At 32.8% G+C, this 24,609-nt stretch overlaps 2 protein-coding genes across 2 annotated transcripts; one reads left to right on the forward strand and one right to left on the reverse strand.

The window, feature by feature from the left end:
• Positions 1-9,098: 9,098 nt before the first annotated feature.
• Positions 9,099-10,132, reverse strand: LOC139495823 (M-phase inducer phosphatase-like). Its single transcript, XM_071284245.1, has one exon. It carries the CDS (start codon positions 10,130-10,132, stop codon positions 9,125-9,127), a length of 1,008 nt encoding a protein of 335 aa, XP_071140346.1. The 3' UTR covers positions 9,099-9,124.
• Positions 10,133-19,242: 9,110 nt separating this feature from the next.
• LOC139498831 (toll-like receptor 10) lies at positions 19,243-21,996 on the forward strand. Its single transcript, XM_071287397.1, has one exon. The coding sequence runs from the start codon at positions 20,306-20,308 to the stop codon at positions 21,947-21,949; it is 1,644 nt and encodes a 547-aa protein (XP_071143498.1). The 5' UTR covers positions 19,243-20,305; the 3' UTR covers positions 21,950-21,996.
• Positions 21,997-24,609: the final 2,613 nt, after the last annotated feature.

Genomic DNA, 24,609 nt, shown 5'->3' on the forward strand with positions numbered 1-24,609 from the left:
TACAAGGTTATTCAAACATACTCTTTAATAGGTCCTGAAATGTGTTACGAGGTCATTCAAACATACTCTTTGATAGGTCAATGAAATGTGTGACAAAGTCATTCAAACATACTCTTTGATAGGTCAATGAAATGTGTTACGAGGTCATTCAAACATACTCTTTGATAGGTCAATGAAATGTGTGACAAAGTCATTCAAACATACTCTTTGATAGGTCAATGGAATGTGTTATGAGGTCATTCAAACATACTCTTTGATAGGTCAATGAAATGAGTTACAAGGTCATTCAAACATACTCTTTGATAGGTCAATGAAATGAGTTACAAGGTTATTCAAACATACTCTTTGATAGGTCAATGAAATGAGTTACAAGGTTACTAAAACATACTCTTTGATAGGTCAATGAAATGAGTTACAAGGTTACTAAAACATACTCTTTGATAGGTCAATGAAATGAGTTACAAGGTTACTAAAACATACTCTTTGATAGGTCAATGAAATGAGTTAGAAGGTCATTCAAACATACTCTTTGATAGGTCAATGAAATGTGTTACGAGGTCATTCAAACATACTCTTTGATAGGTCAATGAAATGAGTTACAAGGTTACTAAAACATACTCTTTGATAGGTCAATGAAATGTGTTACGAGGTCATTCAAACATACTCTTTGATAGGTCAATGAAATGAGTTACAAGGTTACTAAAACATACTCGTTGATAGGTCAATGAAATGAGTTACAAGGTCATTCAAACATACTCTTTGATAGGTCAATGAAATGAGTTACAAGGTTACTAAAACATACTCTTTGATAGGTCAATGAAATGTGTAACAAGGTCATTCAAACATACTCTTTGATAGGTCAATGAAATGTGTTACGAGGTCATTCAAACATACTCTTTGATAGGTCAATGAAATGTGTTACGAGGTCATTCAAACATACTCTTTGATAGGTCAATGAAATGTGTTACGAGGTCATTCAAACATACTCTTTGATAGGTCAATGAAATGTGTTACGAGGTCATTCAAACATACTCTTTGATAGGTCAATGAAATGTGTTACGAGGTCATTCAAACATACTCTTTGATAGGTCAATGAAATGAGTTACAAGGTTACTAAAACATACTCTTTGATAGGTCAATGAAATGTGTTACAAGGTTACTAAAACATACTCTTTGATAGGTCAATGAAATGTGTTACAAGGTTACTAAAACATACCCTTTGATAGGTCAATGAAATGTGTTACGAGGTCATTCAAACATACTCTTTGATAGGTCAATGAAATGAGTTACAAGGTTACTAAAACATACTCTTTGATAGGTCAATGAAATGAGTTACAAGGTTACTAAAATATACTCTTTGATAGGTCAATGAAATGAGTTACAAGGTTACTAAAACATACTCTTTGATAGGTCAATGAAATGAGTTACAAGGTCATTCAAACATACTCTTTGATAGGTCAATGAAATGTGTTACGAGGTCATTCAAACATACTCTTTGATAGGTCAATGAAATGTGTTACAAGGTCATTCAAACATACTCTTTGATAGGTCAATGAAATGTGTTACGAGGTCATTCAAACATACTCTTTGATAGGTCAATGAAATGTGTTACGAGGTCATTCAAACATACTCTTTGATAGGTCAATGAAATGTGTTACGAGGTCATTCAAACATACTCTTTGATAGGTCAATGAAATGTGTTACGAGGTCATTCAAACATACTCTTTGATAGGTCAATGAAATGTGTTACGAGGTCATTCAAACATACTCTTTGATAGGTCAATGAAATGAGTTACAAGGTTACTAAAACATACTCTTTGATAGGTCAATGAAATGTGTTACAAGGTTACTAAAACATACTCTTTGATAGGTCAATGAAATGTGTTACAAGGTTACTAAAACATACCCTTTGATAGGTCAATGAAATGTGTTACGAGGTCATTCAAACATACTCTTTGATAGGTCAATGAAATGAGTTACAAGGTTACTAAAACATACTCTTTGATAGGTCAATGAAATGAGTTACAAGGTTACTAAAATATACTCTTTGATAGGTCAATGAAATGAGTTACAAGGTTACTAAAACATACTCTTTGATAGGTCAATGAAATGAGTTACAAGGTCATTCAAACATACTCTTTGATAGGTCAATGAAATGTGTTACGAGGTCATTCAAACATACTCTTTGATAGGTCAATGAAATGTGTTACGAGGTCATTCAAACATACTCTTTGATAGGTCAATGAAATGAGTTACAAGGTTACTAAAACATACTCTTTGATAGGTCAATGAAATGTGTTACGAGGTCATTCAAACATACTCTTTGATAGGTCAATGAAATGAGTTACAAGGTTACTAAAACATACTCTTTGATAGGTCAATGAAATGTGTTACGAGGTCATTCAAACATACTCTTTGATAGGTCAATGAAATCTGTTACGAGGTCATTCAAACATACTCTTTGATAGGTCAATGAAATGAGTTACAAGGTTATTCAAACATACTCTTTGATAGGTCAATGAAATGAGTTACAAGGTTACTAAAACATACTCTTTGATAGGTCAATGAAATGTGTTACAAGGTTACTAAAACATACTCTTTGATAGGTCAATGAAATGTGTTACGAGGTCATTCAAACATACTCTTTGATAGGTCAATGAAATGTGTTACGAGGTCATTCAAACATACTCTTTGGTAGGTCAATGAAATGAGTTACAAGGTTACTGAAACATACTCTTTGATAGGTCAATAAAATGTGTGACAAAGTCATTCAAACATACTCTTTGATAGGTCAATGAAATGAGTTACAAGGTCATTCGAACATACTCTTTGATAGGTCAATGAAATGTGTTACAAGGTCATTCGAACATACTCTTTGATAGGTCAATGAAATGAGTTACAAGGTCATTCAAACATACTCTTTGATAGGTCAATGAAATGTGTTACAAGGTTATTCAAACATACTCTTTAATAGGTCCTGAAATGTGTTACGAGGTCATTCAAACATACTCTTTGATAGGTCAATGAAATGTGTGACAAAGTCATTCAAACATACTCTTTGATAGGTCAATGAAATGTGTTACGAGGTCATTCAAACATACTCTTTGATAGGTCAATGAAATGTGTGACAAAGTCATTCAAACATACTCTTTGATAGGTCAATGGAATGTGTTATGAGGTCATTCAAACATACTCTTTGATAGGTCAATGAAATGAGTTACAAGGTCATTCAAACATACTCTTTGATAGGTCAATGAAATGAGTTACAAGGTTATTCAAACATACTCTTTGATAGGTCAATGAAATGAGTTACAAGGTTACTAAAACATACTCTTTGATAGGTCAATGAAATGAGTTACAAGGTTACTAAAACATACTCTTTGATAGGTCAATGAAATGAGTTACAAGGTTACTAAAACATACTCTTTGATAGGTCAATGAAATGAGTTAGAAGGTCATTCAAACATACTCTTTGATAGGTCAATGAAATGTGTTACGAGGTCATTCAAACATACTCTTTGATAGGTCAATGAAATGAGTTACAAGGTTACTAAAACATACTCTTTGATAGGTCAATGAAATGTGTTACGAGGTCATTCAAACATACTCTTTGATAGGTCAATGAAATGAGTTACAAGGTTACTAAAACATACTCGTTGATAGGTCAATGAAATGAGTTACAAGGTCATTCAAACATACTCTTTGATAGGTCAATGAAATGAGTTACAAGGTTACTAAAACATACTCTTTGATAGGTCAATGAAATGTGTAACAAGGTCATTCAAACATACTCTTTGATAGGTCAATGAAATGTGTTACGAGGTCATTCAAACATACTCTTTGATAGGTCAATGAAATGTGTTACGAGGTCATTCAAACATACTCTTTGATAGGTCAATGAAATGTGTTACGAGGTCATTCAAACATACTCTTTGATAGGTCAATGAAATGTGTTACGAGGTCATTCAAACATACTCTTTGATAGGTCAATGAAATGTGTTACGAGGTCATTCAAACATACTCTTTGATAGGTCAATGAAATGAGTTACAAGGTTACTAAAACATACTCTTTGATAGGTCAATGAAATGTGTTACAAGGTTACTAAAACATACTCTTTGATAGGTCAATGAAATGTGTTACAAGGTTACTAAAACATACCCTTTGATAGGTCAATGAAATGTGTTACGAGGTCATTCAAACATACTCTTTGATAGGTCAATGAAATGAGTTACAAGGTTACTAAAACATACTCTTTGATAGGTCAATGAAATGAGTTACAAGGTTACTAAAATATACTCTTTGATAGGTCAATGAAATGAGTTACAAGGTTACTAAAACATACTCTTTGATAGGTCAATGAAATGAGTTACAAGGTCATTCAAACATACTCTTTGATAGGTCAATGAAATGTGTTACGAGGTCATTCAAACATACTCTTTGATAGGTCAATGAAATGTGTTACGAGGTCATTCAAACATACTCTTTGATAGGTCAATGAAATGAGTTACAAGGTTACTAAAACATACTCTTTGATAGGTCAATGAAATGTGTTACGAGGTCATTCAAACATACTCTTTGATAGGTCAATGAAATGAGTTACAAGGTTACTAAAACATACTCTTTGATAGGTCAATGAAATGTGTTACGAGGTCATTCAAACATACTCTTTGATAGGTCAATGAAATCTGTTACGAGGTCATTCAAACATACTCTTTGATAGGTCAATGAAATGAGTTACAAGGTTATTCAAACATACTCTTTGATAGGTCAATGAAATGAGTTACAAGGTTACTAAAACATACTCTTTGATAGGTCAATGAAATGTGTTACAAGGTTACTAAAACATACTCTTTGATAGGTCAATGAAATGTGTTACGAGGTCATTCAAACATACTCTTTGATAGGTCAATGAAATGTGTTACGAGGTCATTCAAACATACTCTTTGGTAGGTCAATGAAATGAGTTACAAGGTTACTGAAACATACTCTTTGATAGGTCAATAAAATGTGTGACAAAGTCATTCAAACATACTCTTTGATAGGTCAATGAAATGAGTTACAAGGTCATTCGAACATACTCTTTGATAGGTCAATGAAATGTGTTACAAGGTCATTCGAACATACTCTTTGATAGGTCAATGAAATGAGTTACAAGGTCATTCAAACATACTCTTTGATAGGTCAATGAAATGTGTTACAAGGTTATTCAAACATACTCTTTAATAGGTCCTGAAATGTGTTACGAGGTCATTCAAACATACTCTTTGATAGGTCAATGAAATGTGTGACAAAGTCATTCAAACATACTCTTTGATAGGTCAATGAAATGTGTTACGAGGTCATTCAAACATACTCTTTGATAGGTCAATGAAATGTGTGACAAAGTCATTCAAACATACTCTTTGATAGGTCAATGGAATGTGTTATGAGGTCATTCAAACATACTCTTTGATAGGTCAATGAAATGAGTTACAAGGTCATTCAAACATACTCTTTGATAGGTCAATGAAATGAGTTACAAGGTTATTCAAACATACTCTTTGATAGGTCAATGAAATGAGTTACAAGGTTACTAAAACATACTCTTTGATAGGTCAATGAAATGAGTTACAAGGTTACTAAAACATACTCTTTGATAGGTCAATGAAATGAGTTACAAGGTTACTAAAACATACTCTTTGATAGGTCAATGAAATGAGTTAGAAGGTCATTCAAACATACTCTTTGATAGGTCAATGAAATGTGTTACGAGGTCATTCAAACATACTCTTTGATAGGTCAATGAAATGAGTTACAAGGTTACTAAAACATACTCTTTGATAGGTCAATGAAATGTGTTACGAGGTCATTCAAACATACTCTTTGATAGGTCAATGAAATGAGTTACAAGGTTACTAAAACATACTCGTTGATAGGTCAATGAAATGAGTTACAAGGTCATTCAAACATACTCTTTGATAGGTCAATGAAATGAGTTACAAGGTTACTAAAACATACTCTTTGATAGGTCAATGAAATGTGTAACAAGGTTATTCAAACATACTCTTTAATAGGTCCTGAAATGTGTTACGAGGTCATTCAAACATACTCTTTGATAGGTCAATGAAATGTGTGACAAAGTCATTCAAACATACTCTTTGATAGGTCAATGAAATGTGTTACGAGGTCATTCAAACATACTCTTTGATAGGTCAATGAAATGTGTGACAAAGTCATTCAAACATACTCTTTGATAGGTCAATGGAATGTGTTATGAGGTCATTCAAACATACTCTTTGATAGGTCAATGAAATGAGTTACAAGGTCATTCAAACATACTCTTTGATAGGTCAATGAAATGAGTTACAAGGTTACTAAAACATACTCTTTGATAGGTCAATGAAATGAGTTACAAGGTCATTCAAACATACTCTTTGATAGGTCAATGAAATGAGTTACAAGGTTACTAAAACATACTCTTTGATAGGTCAATGAAATGTGTGACAAAGACCTCCAAACATACTCTTTGATAGGTCAATGAAATGTGTGATGAGGTCACTAAAGACATACTCTATAGTATAGTGTTAGTTCACTCTGTGAATTTGTGATGAGGTCACTATTACATCATGTAATAGGTCAGTTATATTGTGATTATGTCAATATTACATACTCTGTGTTAGGTCAATGAAATGTGTGATGAGGTCACTTTTACATACTCTGCAATAGGTCAATGTATTTTTTATGAGGTTTCGGTAAGTAGAGACATGTTTCTGCTTTAGCATTCTCTGAGAAAGGTCTATCATACTTGTGATAATGTCACTTTTATAAATTGTGATAGAGTAATGATAATAGATATGGTAGAAACTTGTCCAAGTCACCTCTCAGTCAAAGTTAATTGTCTTGAATTTTATATAATTCACACATGAATAAAAGTATATACGGATTATAATATGCAAATGAGACAGCAATCCTGCGACATAAATAGCCCGGAAATTGCCATGAGAGATCCGACTAAATACCATCTCAACAATAGACATGTTTCTGTCGGCGTTTTGCATTTGCGCCGATCTGCATTTCATTTGCGCCGATTTTTTCTTTCATTTACGCCGATTTTTGTTTTCATTTGCGCCGATTTTTTTACAGGTAAATTACAGGTTAATTACAGGTGAATAGATATAAGAAGATGTGGTATGAGTGCAAATGAGACAACTCTCCATCCAAGTCATGTTTTTTTTATATTTATCATTATAGACCTCTTCCGTCATCCAGTTGTACACTATATTTACATACTTTAAAATCAAGAAGTAAAAACCTTAGAGAAAAACACTCTGGTTTATACTAAAATGACTTTTTAAAATCTATTTACAGCATTCAAATCCATAAAAACGGAAGACATTAAAATCATAAATCTGTTCTTGCTGAGTATTTATAGGCAACATATCTAATATGTTCCTTTCATGTGATTTCGTCTCTTCTATATTTGTTGTAATTGTCAATTTTATAACGTAATCCATCTTTTCTTTGTCTTGCTAACGTACTTATGTGTGTGGCCGTCGATGGTTAAAAAAATTGACTCCTCTGCTCGTTACAGTGTGCAATAATTACAGCAAAGTTCAGAACAATATGAATCAAAATTAGTACGGTATAGTACATGTACAAGTATTAACTTACCTGTAAATCCAATTAGGAGCAAATATAAAATCGGCGCAAATGAAAGAATGAAAATTTTAAAAATCGGCGCAAATGTCATACGCCCGTTTCTGTACAGTATATGATGCTCTTATAAGTAAATCGAGTTTATAGTTCAGTATAATGATGTCAGTTTTAGTAAAATTACTTAAAATCAGTTAAAAAAATTGAGCAGATGAACCAATACAATGTATGAACCCCTTGATAATACAATGTATGAACCCCTTGATAATACAATGTATGAACCCCTTGATAATACAATGTATGAACCCCTTGATAAGTAGTTTTAAGCACTTTTATCAGATAAATAACTCAAATTATATGTTTTATATAAATGTTGCAAGAAGTCCTTTGTTGCTACACGGTTTTATTGTCGATAAAAGAACAAGATGCTTGAAAGATTCACGATCAACATATCTGTTACGTTTGGTGGACTCACAGCTGGCATTCCTGGAGAACTAATTGTTCACCGTCTGTCGTCAACTTGTTCATTTATTTGAAAAGGGCAGACTTCATTCACATAACGTAGTGGCTTTAAATGAAGAATGAAAATAAATCAAGATAACAATTTGACGTCTATGTTAACCACATTTACCCCACTGCGCGAGCACGTGGGGTAGATTACTGCTGGATCAAACTGAGTTTTGACTAAAGTTGGTATGTGTTGTAATTTCACCACTACATGGAGTCATAATTATCAAGGATAAATTTTATTTAAAATATAGTTATTTACATATTACCGTCCTGAACATCATGTATTTGCGGCTGGACATCCAATCAATCAACCGATCTTCCTCATTATATGCAGCCTAAAGGTAACCACTGAAACCGTTCAGTTTGCTCCATAAGCTTGACTTTCATTTTGCAATTGGAAGTTGGGGTTGAATCGGAAACTAAATTATTCCGATAAAAAAGTTTCTTGTGCAAATATAAACTTTCCATTACTAATAAGTTCACACTTCAAAAACAACTGCATATGCAAAGGATTTTAATATACTGTTAAAGTTCCAGGCGCTTATGTTTCCCCATCATGATTTCTAATTGATAGATAAAATATCATTACTAGGATCAATGTTGAACCATTGATGAATCGTTAATGGTAAAAAAGTCCTCTCATCAAAAGACTCAACTAAAACAATAACGATTTGGTTTCCCCCTTATATTACATATCTTGTGTCGAAGATAACTACAAGTGACTATGTTTCACTTGTCGCCTGTCCTCTTTTGATTGTTTTAAGATATCCTCGAATAGATTATTGCAGATTTGCACGAGTGGCTGAATAAAACATGAAACAAGCTAGTTTTTATAAGCTTTAATATGTCATAAATAATAATAGATAAACCACAAATAACATTATTTCAATAAACAATTGAATAAATAGATAATAAAATTGAAGCACTTGTATTTTATCACATAATAATTGTAGCACTAGATATTTGACTAAAAGTTTTGTTTTAAAATCTCATTGATTTTCTTGCATATCGTCTTTTTTCTCCTGCTGTCCATGATTTAGATTTTGCTCGAAAGTGGCGTAAATCTGTTGAATGGTCAGAATGAAGCAGTGGTCGGTAACTGATCGGGTCACATAGCTGGGGAATTTCGCCGAAGAAAGCCTTGTATCCACCATCAAGAAGATAAACTTCTGGAAAATTTAATGCAGGATAGTTTTCTTTGTTTAGTTCCCTGTCCTTGCTTCTGAGGAATCTTAACATTTTTGGACCTCTTTCTGATGAGAACTCACAGTGAAAGATTAGAACTTGTTTTTCTGTAGTTGGGTTCTGTAGCAGCGTTAAAATTGTTTCGTGTAAATACATGTTTTCCGCCCCTCTGACATGACCACCTTGAAATTCGTATGGGTACCTACAGTCGATTATCCGGAAGCTATCTATAGTGTCATCATAGTGACCTTCAACAACGTCCGCGAGAGTCTGCGGTGAGATGCTCTTTAAATCTTGATGCTTTCCCTGTATTGTTGGTAAACTGTATGTTCTACTGCCGTCTGCAATCAATTGCTCGTTTTCTGTGAGAATATTTACAACTGTCTTCAGATCAACATTGTGTCTGCGTCGCTTTGGTAAAGAAATGTCATTGTTGTCTGGTTTTCGTTTGGCTGACTTCTTCAGTTTGGTATTAGCTTGATCATCAAAACAAACGCTGCAATCTTGATCAGGCTGAGTTAATACATTTCTTTTGATATTTGGTGTGATGAATGACAGTATCCTGCTTTCTTTCTCTGGTGTTGAATCAAAATTCAGGGTAACAATCGCTGATTGCATAATGTCCGCATCGTCAGAGTTCTGGAATAGTCGTCGGGAAATCATTTTTGTCAATATTGGAATAGGTTTGTAAAGTTTATGATATACTTTAAAAGCATGCAGAATATATACCAAATTTTGACTGGCATTAAGTAATTTTCTCTCTGATGAAGGAGTCCTGCTCATCTCATTACTCAAATTATCCATTAATGTTCACCTTGAGCCATTACGATGCAGCTTGGACAATGATTGCTTTGTCACATTACCCTTTCAAACTTGATTGATTTGTCAACTTTTCACTGGTGATGAATACCATGTAATGATTGACTGTCAAAATAGTTAATTAGACCGAAAATATTTTGTTTAATTCACTGAGATAAATTCTCCTAATTAACTCCAAACAGGATATTAAATTAGATAGTTCGCTTAATTTGTCTTTTTCTTCTTTAAAAATATACTAAATTTTATTGTGAAGTGAAATTCGAGAAGAATATATTTATGATACTGAATTTTTATTTAAAATATTGTAATTTGTCTTGATATTGATATATTTTGTTTTGTTTTATGTTAACAATAGTTATGTTTTATCAATACGACATTCATGCAAAATACAAATACAATAACTTCACAAATAAATTAAACACTGGCGGATCCAGAAATTTTCATAAGTGGGGGCCCATTGACTGTCTAAGAGGGGGTCCGCTCTGGTCATGATTCAGTGATTCCCTACATAAGCAATTAAATTTTCCCCTAAAAGGGGGAGGGGCCTATGTTAAATCAGGTTGGGACAGTTGTTAAGAAAGGATTTGTGATACCGAAACGATCAACGTTGAAACATAGAGATAGGAGCCATATCTTCGATTGCCGGGAATATTAGTATTGAGAGATACATGACTTGTATATTTTCTTAATATAATATGAAAATTAGTTCACATCACAGATATATATGTATATATGCTTATAATTACATTAGATGTATGTTTCATTATAATATTTTATTCTGATTGGCCAACTGCACATCACTTGTTATTCCGTAAGCAGTTGCATTGCTCAATACAACTTTTCACTCATGATAACACGTGCTCCAACAATAAAGTGCACAGGTGAATTAAATAATAAAATATATAAAATTCGTGTTTTCATGATCATAGCTAAAAAAATGTAATTATAAGTATTGAATGCTTCTTTTTGTAACTTTATTATAGAGGGTGGTATAGGGGGTGCTTGCACGGAAAAAACGTGAAATAAGACATAATTTCACGTTGAACGTGAAATAATTTCTGTAATGAACGTTGCACGAAAAATAAATACTTTTATTTGAACCTTTTGTGATTGAGTCACTGTTTTCTTGTATAAATTAACTCTTTGTTTGACTTGATATTCCCGATTTAGTATACACATTTATGATATAATTGGTTTACGGCTTTTAAAAAAGTATTTCTTGACGATCCCTGCCAAGTGTTTGAATTTTATTTGAAAATACCAAGCACGCAAAATAAGACTTTGAAAATCACGATGCACGTAAAATTAAATAAGCAGAACACGTTGAACGAGGCACCCGTCTTGCACGACTGTACGTCAAATAAAAAAGTAAAAACACGTTGAACGTGAAATAAAAAACGGCGATCACGTTACACGAAAATAACCCTTTACCACCCTCCTTATAGGGTTGTAAAAGCGTTGACCGTGCGTACATTTTTTGTATGAAGCGCTTCCGCGCTTCATACAAAATGTACTTCGGTCAACGCTTTTACACCCCAATAAATTTTACAAAAAGAAGCATTCAATTCTTAAAATAAACACTTAACATACTGGTTTAGTTACGTGACTACATGTATTATTAACCCTTTCACCGATTGCTGCCCAGACAGAAGCTACTCTGAGACGATGGCTTCCCTGGCTACTATTACTCAAGTGGGAGATCTTCATAATAAATGTCAATAAAAACTTGTTTGTAGTTATTTGTGTATTTATTTCATTCACTAACACCATGTTCACAGTTTTATTCATGTTTTAATAATTTTTTCTTCTTAAAATATTCAAATTTTCAAATTTTCGGCATTTTCTAGGTGAAATTCTCAAAATTCTGCTCTTTGACCCCAAATCGTAATTTTTTAACCCAAAACGGCAAAATTTGGAAAATTTTTATGAGGCTGTACAAATTCCTAACACTGAACGATGTCCATTCCAAGTGTTTTGTACTTAAAACCACATTTTATGTCAAAAAAGTATACTAGTTTGGCTTCAATTCTTCCATATTCTTTCAAAAATAATGTTCCCTCATTTCAAATTCTCGTAAATTCCGTAAATTTCCTCTGATTTTGACACGGTTTTCAACAAACGGAAGCAATCGGAACTACTCGGCCTTTCTGGTTGCACGAAGAAATAAAGTTATTGTACTGCATAGCGAGAATGGCCGAGTAGTTACGATTGCAAACGGAAGCGCAATGTTTACACTTGGGTGCAATCAACAGTTTTTTTCTACGACGTCACATTTTAAGGGACCATGCATAAGTGACCCTTAGTTGTGGACTGATTAATAAAGATACTTGTATAAAACTAGATATCACTGGAATCAGAATGTTCTCTAGTTTATAATGAAATAAAAATAATGTGTACTTTTAATATATTAAAAATATTCCATCCAATGAACATGGGGAAAAAAAGGTCCAATTTGAACATAAAAAACTTGAAACCAGGTCATGTGCATACCCATGAAGACATGATCCATGCACATTTTACATAATCAAAACTGTATGAAATTTGTAGGTTTTTACCTGGCCTTTCAGAAAAATCTTGTTTCAGGGTACGGTTTCCTGCTCCGAAAAGAGCTACAGTGGCTGCAAATAAGTTTTCAATTTTCACTGCCAAAAAAACAGGTTGTTTACAGTGTTGTCTCCCCTCAAAACATGTAAAGTTAATATAATTTTTAAAATTATTTCAATCATTCAACCTGTTTTAATTGAAAGCTAATTAACTAATTTTTACAATCAAATACAAAAAGCATGATACTTTTTCACCAATTGAGTAAATAAACAGGGGTTTCCCTCCATGGTTATTTTTAGTCTAGGAATAACCCCTAGTTTTTTATACGAAACTGTTTATAGCACCCTTTCATCCGGGTATCCATCAAAGAAAGATAACTCATGTTTGCACTGTTTTAAGCGGGAAACATAAAAGAGGTATTCCGATCCCGGTAAAACGGGACTCATCGTCAGCTGTCTGAAGCGTGAATCCCGGTAAACTCAATTAATATTCAGTTGGCTTTCAGTTGGTTTTTTTTTTTTGGTTTTTTTCTTGTGTATTGTCTATTACAATTGTTTGATATAAAAATAAAATGCATATGCTTGTAATGCTTGATCTCCTTGTGATTTGAGAGTTATGAGTTCTATATTGGCGCCATGTGCTTGTGATACTTTATCTCCTTGCACGTGATTTGACCTTTTTTGGTCAGTCCATATATTTATAGCGCCATATACTTGTAATACTTGATCTTGTGATTTGACATTTTTTGGTTCTATTAGCGCCATATTCTTGTAATAATTGATCTTGTGATTTGACATTTTGGGGTTCTATTAGTGCCATATACTTGTAATACTTGATCTTGTGATTTGACATTTTTTGGTTCTATTAGCGCCTTATACTTGTGATACTTGATCGTGTGATTTGATATTTTTGGTTCTCGCCATATACTTGTGATACATGATCTTGTGATTTGACATTTGTTGGTTCTATTAGCGCCATATATTGATATACTTGTAATACTTGATCTTGGGATTTTACTCAGTTTTTGGGGTTCTATTTTGAATCATATACTTGAGTTGCGTGATCTCCTTGTGATTCAATTAGAAAAAAAAATTGGGTCTGTAAGCACTATTTGTGATTTGAAAGTTTTTTGCTGATTTACATATAAGAACCATTTACTTGTAATGCTTGCTCTCCATATCATAAAATGACATTTAATGCTTGCTTTTCATCTTTTCAAAAGTTTTTATTCGTCAGTATCTACACTATCGGAGACGGTTTTTTTTTCAAAATATATATTGTGCACATTATTTAGTATCACTGGTCAGTATTTTTATTATAGTAAACCGAACGTTAAGTTCAAATTTAAAAAAATGTTTTATTGTTAGCTCACCGAACGTTTTCCTCCAAGGAATCAAGAGACAGATAACAATAAAGACTGCCAGGAGCCTCTGGCCTTAGTTAGTCTTGTATGATTTTTAATTTTAGTTTCTTGTGTATAATTCGAAGTTTCAGTATGACGTCCATTATCACTTAACTAGTATACATATTTGTTTAGGGGCCAGCTGAAGGACGCATCCGGGTGCGGGATTTTCTCGCTGCATTGAAGACATGTTGGTGACCTTCAGCTGTTGTCTGTTCTATGGTCCAGTTGTTGTCGCTTTGACACATTCCACATTTCCATTCTCAATTTTATTGTATAAAGGTGAAGCGGCATGTTCCTTTTCAACAGTTCAATTATTCGTCCAGATTAAGTATTGTAAATGTTCACTGCTATTTCTTTTAAAGAAATGTGTTTCGTCATTTCTCTCAAAATACAGATCAACATTTATTATAAGTTATATAAGAAAATCCGGAAAAGAGTAGTTTTTCTTCAAATATTTCAATTTAGATTTGCAAAAGCCAATTTGCGAAATATATGTCTGGTTTATGATCAGTGCATCCGCTATCAATTTGGCTTTTTTTTTCTTTCTAAAAGCCTTCGAGAATCTCGTAATGTAATATAGACATTGGGAATGAAAACAAAATTTATATAGGACAAATAGCATATTCTTTATTTAAATAATTTCTTCTACAAACAAATATATGTAAGTTAAAGAATTATAAACAGCGGTCTTGATGAAAATAAATTGAAATTGCTTCTATTTTTTTTTTTGTTTTTTTTTTTTTTGGTATATCTATCTTCTATACTAATTTAAACGAGAAGACCTCATTTTATAAATCAAGTATCATGCCTCTGTGTCCTATAGGTAACATGCATAGTCGCATTTGTCATCCATTCTTATGATTATTCGGATTGAGTTATTTTGGGAGAAAAACGACAAACCAAAAGGAGTCCGGATATGATTCCGTCATCACACTGACTTTGAGTCATAGATAAGACCTCCGGTTTGAAACACGTACAAATTCAACCAATCGTATGATAGATAACAAAAAATGAAAAATAAATAAGCCAATTAGAGCGTTCTCCATATCATGGTGTTAAGATCGCAAGAACAACAACTATTATACCTCCTTATAGAGGACAATTATTTTTCGCGTTTATCTACATGTAAACTACGATTATACTATATTAATATATAGAGACTCTCTGTATTCTGTCTACAGACTGTTTTCTTTGAAATGATTACTTTTTAAGGGGTCATACCAGTTGCATATACATATTAAAATAAGTAAAACATATGACACATTTACAACCAATCGTATGATAGATAACAACATGAATGTGTCCCATGTACACGGATGCCCCATCTGCACTCTCATTTTCTATGTTCAGTTGACCATGAAAAGGGGATAAAATCTCTAATTTGGCATTAAAATTAGAAAGATCATATCATAGGGAACATGTTTACTAAGTTTCAAATTGATTGGACTTCCACTTCATCAAAAACTACCTCGACCAAAAACTTTAACCTGACCTCGACCAAAATATTTAACCTGAAGCGGGACCAACGGACGAACGAACGCACGGATTAGAAAACATTGCTCTTAAATGGGGCATGAAAATTTATTGCTGAAAGGGAAAATAGTGATTTGGCAAAAATGAAAGTAAGGTATGGATTAGAGGGAGACAGGATCTTTTTCGGGGCTTCGGGATCGGGTGTTTTTAAGCTCGGGATTTGGGGATTGGTCCTTACGCGGGATCCTGGAATATATTTTTCGATTTCAAGTTTTCGGGATATTAATTTTTTTAAATTCTGCACCTCGTGATTTCGGGATCAGGACCCCTCTGACCACCCCTCAAATTAGCCTTAGTCATTTATACAAGATTCATATACTACCATTGGCATGTTAATGCTCTCAAAAGAAAAAGCACTGATGGATTGTCCTTGAAGCATATTTTATTAGACTTATAATGGTCTATATATATAAGCAGTTACATTTATTTGAAGTTTGAAACGGAGCAAATTTTTAATTTGATTTGCCTTTTTTGATTCGAGCGTCTTTTGTAGACGAAACGCGCGTCTGGCGTGGGTGTAAAATTTTATTCCTGGTATCTATAATGAGTTTATTTACCAAAAGAAACATAGAAGTAAAGGAGAAGAATAATTGTGGTCTGAGGCCAGAAACAAGAAAATAATTGAATTTAACAGAAAGGAATCAAATATCGGATTTTGGAAAAAAAGTAGAGGGCTTTTGATATCTTTTATTAAAATCTCCATACATAATATCTTTTACAAAAAATCATCCTACAACAGTTCACCAGCTGTATATGCCCGCGATTTCGCGGGTGTGTTCTAGTTATATTTATATTAATTAATCATTAATGGTATGTTATACATGTTTTCCTTGTACCTACGTATTTGGTGATGAGAATCTGGATATTTACAGAAACATACCCATGTATGATTTTATTAAAATAAAATAAACAGCTGCATCATGAGCGCATGATACGCCCGACATCTTGCGTGGAAGTCTTATGCAATAATCATTAATAGTTTCTGAGAAAGTTTTAAGCAATAACCATATATTATTTTTGAGACACGGCGGGACATGTGAAACCCCCCACCCTGTTTTTTTTTTTACAAAAAACTAAATATAACTAAAACAAAATTTTAAATCAAAACCAAAAAGTATACAGATCTTTAGATTAATATAACAAAGAAGTGTGTAAAGTTTAAAGCAATAATGATAAATTATTTTTGAGATACGGCGAGACATGTAAAAAAAAACTCCCCCTTTTTTACAAAATACTAATAACTCAAAAATGAAAATTTGAATCATCACCAAAAAGTATACAGATCCTTAGATTAATATAACAAAAACATGTGTAAAGTTTTAAGCAATAATCATAAATCCATTTTGAGATATGGCGCGACATGTAAAAAACCCTCCCCCTTTTTTACAAAATACTCAATAACTCAAAAATGAAATTTTGAATCATCACCAAAAAATATACAGATATTGAGATTAAAATAACTAAGAAGTGTTTAAAGTTTTAAGTCATAATCAAGAATCGTTTTTGAGATACAGTGCGACATGTGAAAAAAACACCCCCCCTGTTTTAGTCATAAAGTGCAGTAACTCAAAAAGTTTAAATCTTATTTTCAATTATTTAAAATAATTAAGGTAAATTTTTGTTTAATATTGAAAAAATTCGTAATATGTAGTTGTATTAATTATTTATCATATGAATTTATTTTCATTCTCCGCCATACATGTATTGTGTATAATTATTGTATTTATATTTCACTGATGCATTCAAAAAAAATATTGTAAAATTGTATATTCTATAATCTGTATTGCTTCTGAATAAAGTATTATGATTATTCACCATAAAGTATACAGATCATTTGACCATCATAAGAAGCAACTATATTAAGTTTCATGAAATTTGGATAAGTCGTTCTCAAGTTACGGTGCAACATGTTTACGCCGGACAGATGGATAGACGGACAGACGGACGGACACCAGAAATTTGTATATGTACTATAATACGTCCCTTCAAAATTTGACGGGCGTATAAAAAATCAAGAGTTTTGAAAAGTATGGCATAGGTGGATTTTATACCAAAACAAGAATGTGTCCAAAGTACACGGATGCACCACTCGCACTATCCTTGTCCATGTTCCATGGACCGTGAAATTGGGTAATAATCTAAGTTGGTATTAAAATTAGAAAGATTATACTATAGGGATCATATGTACTAAGTTTCAAGTTGATTGGACTTCAATTTTATCAAAAACTACCTTGACCAAAAACTTTAACCTGAAACTCCCACTTTCATTTTTATGTTTAGTGGACCGTGAAATTGGGATCAAAAGTCTAATTTGGCTTTAAAATTAGAAAGATCATATCATAAGCAACAAGTCTACTAAGTTTCAAGTTGATTGGACTTCAGCTTCATCAAAAACTACCTTGACCAAAAACTTTAACCAGAACGGACGCGCAGACGGACGCACGGACGAACGGAGCCACAGACCAGAAAACATAATGCCCCTCTACTATCGTAGGTGGGGCATAAAAAAACATACCGAATACTCGGTTTCTCATTAAACTGGCTTAAACGTTATCTTTGCAATACAAAAGAAATTATCTTTCTTAATTCTCATTTTTTTTTCAGCTAGAGTATCGCAAGGAACTTAATTCCTTATAATATTGCTGCAGAGAAATTCACATCTTTGACCGGTCTCTTCGTTCAGTTTCTGGATGACACTATTTAGGACAAATGTAAAAGAGATACCCGAGAGAAAGCGTAAGTAACGACTTTGTAAAAAAATATTAAGAGAAAAAAAAATTAATTAGCTTTTGATTTTCAATGGTTCCAAGTGAGATTTTAAACAATTGTTGGATACGGTAATAAAGGTTTGAAGAACGAAAATAAAACATCCATATTTGTTAAAAATGAAAGAAGTATAAATATTCTGATAAAATAATGCAAACATGCAAACTCTTTTTGTTTTATTCAGAAAAAGTAATTATTAAGGTTTTTCCAAAATAAAAATAAAATTTTATTATAGTCTATCAGTCTTATTTACAAATCGAACGATATCTAGTATGTTTGAATCATTATTTTATCGTTAGAAATTATTTTGATAACACCAATACCTTTATTAGTCGTAATAACTTGTCGGTAAAACATAAACAAGAGGATCTGGATAGATGAAATTTGTAGACTACACATTTTTCATTGTTTTTTTATTCGAGCCTCACTGACGAGTCTTCTGTAGATGAAAAGCGCGTCTGGTGTATACATATCAATAAAATAACTTCTGGTATAAAAAAAAAAAAATAATAAAACGGTAGTATTTACCAAAAGAGACATTAAAAAGTCGAAGAGAAACTGACAAAACCATGGCAGAAAAGAAAGCAAATCCTAAAAACGCTACAAAGTAAGTTTAAACCTGAGCATCACGAAATTTCCACCAAAACCTGGGTTGATTTTATGACCCCGGGAACGGCCAGCAGACCCTGCCTCATTAGTGTTGCCATTAATACTTTGATATGAGAAATAAGAGAGAACTATAGCACTCGAACTTCGTATGCAATATGTAATACTTTAATACTTTAATATATAACCTATCGGAGAAGTTGCTTCAAACTTCCTGTTTCATATTTTGATTATAGACGTAGTTTTAACTTGTACTATTAAAAAGATATCTTATCAGAAAAATAACCAGTGAAACGTAAAACACATCCTTAGGTAGATACGAATTAAATCGATTTCACAGTCATAAATATCCATGTCCTGTTTCCTTAATTCCTTTAATGCATTTATAAAGATGCACTTGCAATAGTAACAGGGTGACAGAACAATGGATATACGTATGTGTATATGTCTTCATATTGTATTTTTCAATGTTATCAATTGTAATCCATGTCAAGTGATCGGAACTGAAGCGAACTGTAGAGACAGAAATCTTACAAAAGTACCGGATAATCTGCCAGCATGGATTAGATCGCTAAACTTAAAACAGAACAGCATCGCAGAATTACCAAACAAAGCTTTCAGTCGTTACAGGCATTTGAAACAATTACATTTTGATAAAACAGGGCTGACGTTTATCCAAAAGGATGCTTTCTATGGATTGAAACAACTGAATGTTTTAACACTTTCAAAAAACAAAATGGATTTTTCAAATTCAAGTTCGGCTGACATTTTTAAACCACTAACATCGTTGCTAGAGCTTGACATAAGTGAAAATGATAATATACCGGATGTAGCTTCAATTTCGTATCCATTCTTTGGCTACATGAAACAACTAAGAAAGTTGTCGATGGATCTTTTATCTGAGCGTGTATTTGAACGCTGTGGTTTTAGACAACTTAATTTGAAGTCAATTTACTTTAACAGGTGTTATATAGATCGTTTGACCAACAAAACATTTTTAAGTCTGCCGTCCACTTTAGAGAAAGTACATTTTTACAATTCCAAGCACATTACTGACATAGAATCAAATACATTAAGACCTTTCGTTAACCTAAAGGTTCTACGTTTAAAGAAGTTCTGTTCCAGGTTTGATTTAGCTTTAAAACTGTTGTACCCATATGAAAACAAATCCATTTCAACGATTGATTTTACAGAAGTAAATCCAGGAATTTGTGATGGTCCTCTTCATTTCCCAAGCGCTGTCATAGTTACTAAAGAAATGTTTAAACATTTACAAAAAGTTTGAATTAAAAAAAATAGTTTTGATGGAGGATGGAATTGTAGACTTTGAACCAAAGTCCATTCTATGGTATAAATTTCCGGAATGTTTTGAAAGTATTGTAATGTCGAAGAATCGCTTTCCAATCACAAACGGATTTAAAATAACCGAACTACTCGTTCTAACTCGTAAGTTAATAAACCTCAAATATTTTGATTTGTCGTATAACCCGTTATCCTATGATGATACAGAACCGTTTACGTCAAATCTAGATGACAGCCTCTTCACTACGAAGCATGAACATGCAGAAAAACTGAATAATTTCTCAGAAAACAAAACATTCTACATATCTTTACCACCAAAGTTAGAAAAACTTAGAATATCAAATTTTCTGCAGAAAATAGCAGACAGAAATTTAACAATTGGCATTCAAAATCCGCCAAAACTGAAATATTTAGACCTTTCTTACTTTTTATCTTATTCCATTCCCGACTTAATGTTCCTACACAACAGTAACGTCGAATTCATTAACCTTACTGGACTTGATTCAAGATTGTTTGTAACCAGAAAAAAACAACCATTACTAGAAAGTGCCAGGACAGTTATACTGAAACAAACACACCTAGGAAGAACAATATACAAATTCGGGGAATCTACATTTCGGGCAATACCAAACGTTACAACATTAGACATGTCTTCAAATAATATTTGGTATATACCGATAAACGCCTTTTCTGCAAATAAACAATTGTCTAAGCTTATTATATCATTTAATTTATTTGCTGAAATTCCAATATCTCTGATGTCATTATCTAAACTAAATGATCTTCATATGGAATATAATATGCTTCAAACTATAAACCAGACAATGAGGAACTGGTTAGAAAAACAAAGAAAACTAAACAACGGGACATTTGTTCTCGGACTTGAGGGAAACGTTTTCAAATGTGAGTGTGACACCTCCGACTTTATCCGATGGATGTTTGATACTAAAGTAAAGTTCGATAAGGAAAATAAAAAGTACAAATGTAGATTGAAAAATGGAACGGTATCAACTACGGATCTTGTTCACAACGAATTTCATCATATTTTTAGTAGCTGTGGAAGTCAGTATTGGCTTCTAGTAGGAATTGTTTTACTTTCCGTATTCACTGTGTTGACAATTCCAGCTGCCATAATTATCAATTGCAAATGGAGAATTGTTTACTGGATTTATCGAGAATTCAAGACAGTCGTCCAAAAAAGATTAAAACAAGATTTTTGCTATGAAGTTTACATATCCTACGCACGAGATAGTGGTAACTGGGTGAAGGATTCCCTGGTTCCAAAAATAGAAAATTGTTGGAGAATGACCGTCTGTGTAGAAGATCGTGATATTCTTGCTGGCGGAAGTTTCGCCGAAGCAATTGCAATATCCATCGAAAAAAGTCGAAACGTCATTTTTGTTGTTTCTGATGATTTTAAAGATAGAACGTGGACAAGTTATGAAATCGAAAGAGCAAAATACGAGAAGTATACGGGAAATCTTCACCATATAATTATCATAACAAAACAGGTTTCAATGGAGACAATTCCCACCGAATTTAATCGGTTTTGGAAAGATGTGATGCTCATTGAATGGCCAGAAGAGGATTGTGATTTTGGATGGGATAAATTGAAAATAGCTCTGTTTCAACAAGACAAATTATGAACATACACTGGTTTTATCATATTTGCCAAATAAAGGCGGATATTTTTTTCTCTGTAAATCTAAAACACATATAAATTTTATCAACTGAATTCCCTAAAATGCTTATATTTATAATGTAGTTCAAGGTTAAATTAATTCACAGATTTTAAAAGGGACTCTATCTGTCAAATTCATGTTCATCGATTTGACTCAAATTCTCACATTCGACATATACCATACTTAAACGCATATATCCAATGAAAAAAAAGTCTAAAATTATACATCAACTCGAAATTATGTATCAGCATTTCGTGTGTATTTTAGACTAGACTACATCTAATTAACCATCGGTGTGACCTTCTGAAGACTTACGACGGTTGCATAACCCGATATAAACATAAACATAGATATAAATAGATAGAGAACTCGTGCAATTGTTTTTTTTCTAGGTCTGTTAGATTTCATATTATAGGTTAAATCTAATATTTTAATAGACGTTTCTACTACCTGTATAACAATGAGTTTTTGAAGATCGAATCAGTCAATCAAATGGTTTACTCTTGTTTAACTTTCAATGATGATATTCTTTTCTTTTTACTTCATGAACTCGCCTTGTTCATGTGTAACCCATATCTAGCTTAGAGGTTCAATTGAAGTTCACATGAATACGGATTTAATGAGGCCGAATTATTCACTTGCAAGTTTTTTGCGATTTTTGATAAAACTAAACCAAACTGACTGCTTATAGAGAATTTTTATTTTACTTTCATGTGTATTAGATTTCCAATTTACAAAATATGAAATACAACACAAATAAAAATTTTCGAATTGTTTTTGAACAAGCTTTCTTTTTAACGGTCTATCAGAAATAACACGATATTCTATTTTAATACCTCCTTAATATTTTTACAGATTCGAGACAAAAGGGCCCGTTTTAAATCACTTGGCGTCAGTCGTCCGTCCATTATTTTCTAATCCCATCATGCGACCCCGAGTCAGTTGAAAGTAAAATTTTGATTCATCTTTAATCCAATTCAACATTCGATTCAATTATCAACCAACATCATGTATATCCGTATGATGAAGCATGTAAATATCAAGTTCTTGAAAATAGATTCACAAATGGCTTATTTTCTCAGATGTATAAATAATATGACAATATCATATTTTCAAAAAGTATTTTTTCAAAGATGTAATCTTATACATGCCATCATACCGCACATACCTCCCATTTTTTATTTGCCCAAGTGCTTCTGTAAAAACAGCTTTTCTAGATGGGTAAAACATAACACAATGAGGGCATAATTCTGCTATAATAAGATATTAAGTTAAGTATCAAATAGTTATCAAAGGTACCAGGATTATAATTAAGTACGCCACACGCGCGTTTCGTCTACATAAGACTCATCATTGACGCTCATATCAAAATATTTATAAAGCCAAACAAGTACAAAGTTGAAGAGCAATGAGGATCCAAAATTCCAAAAAGTTGTGCCAAATACGGCTACGGTAATCTATGCCTAGGATAAAAAAAAATCCTTAGTTTTTCGAAACATTCAAAGTTTTGTTAACAGGAAATTTTTAAAAGGAACACATTATTGATATTCATGTCCACACCGAAATGTTGACTACTGGGCTGGTGATACCCTCGGGGACGAAACGTCCACCAGCAGTGGTATCGACCCAGTGGTGTAAATAGTTATCAAAGGTACCAGGATTATAATTTAGTACGCCAGACGCGCGTTTCGTCTACATAAAACTCATCCGTGACGCTCATATCAAAATATTTATAAAGCCAAACAAGTACAAAGTTGAAGAGCATTGAGGATCCAAAATTCCAAAAAAGTTGTGCCAAATACGGCTTAGGTAATCTATGCCTAGGATAAGATAATCCTTAGTTTTTCGAAAAATTCAAAGTTTTGTAAACAGGAAATTTATAAAAGGAAAACATTATTGATATTCATGTCAACACCGAAATGTTGACTACTGGGCTGGTGATACCCTAGGGGACGAAACGTCCACCAGCAGTGGTATCGACCCAGTGGTGTAAATAGTTATCAAAGGTACCAGGATTATAATTTAGTACGCCAGACGCGCGTTTCGTCTACATACGACTGATCAGTGACGCTCATATCAAAATATTTATAAAGCCAAACAAGTACAAAGTTGAAAAGCAATGAGGAGCCAAAATTCCAAAAAGTTGTACCAAATACGGTTACGGTAATCTATGCCTAGGATAAGAAAATCCTTAGTTTTCAAAACAACATGAAAATAAGGATATTTGATATTGTTGCCAATGAAACAATGTATCTGTCCGAGATAAAGGAACGAGGAAGTAAACAAAGAACGTACGACATTCAACACTTAGCAAAACTTATACCGGTTAAAACCCAACCAGACTCAAGCTAGCGAACAATAAGCCAGCGAACAATAAGATCTCCAAGCTTATATAATTATACGAGTAAAAAGAAAAACTGATAACCATTATATTCACTTTTCGCCAAAGAAATAGCTAGTTCACGTAATTATTCAAAAGTAAATAGTCACTCTTGTAATTTATTTATTACATTTCGATAAGAAGAGCGATAAGTGTAAGAGTTACACACGAATACACGAATTACGTCAAATAGAACGAAAACGATTTGACATAAATATTTTGGTTAATCTAAACAACAATTTAT

This window comes from Mytilus edulis, chromosome 1 (assembly GCF_963676685.1).
Source record: "Mytilus edulis chromosome 1, xbMytEdul2.2, whole genome shotgun sequence".
Classification (NCBI taxonomy): Eukaryota; Metazoa; Mollusca; class Bivalvia; order Mytilida; family Mytilidae; genus Mytilus; species Mytilus edulis.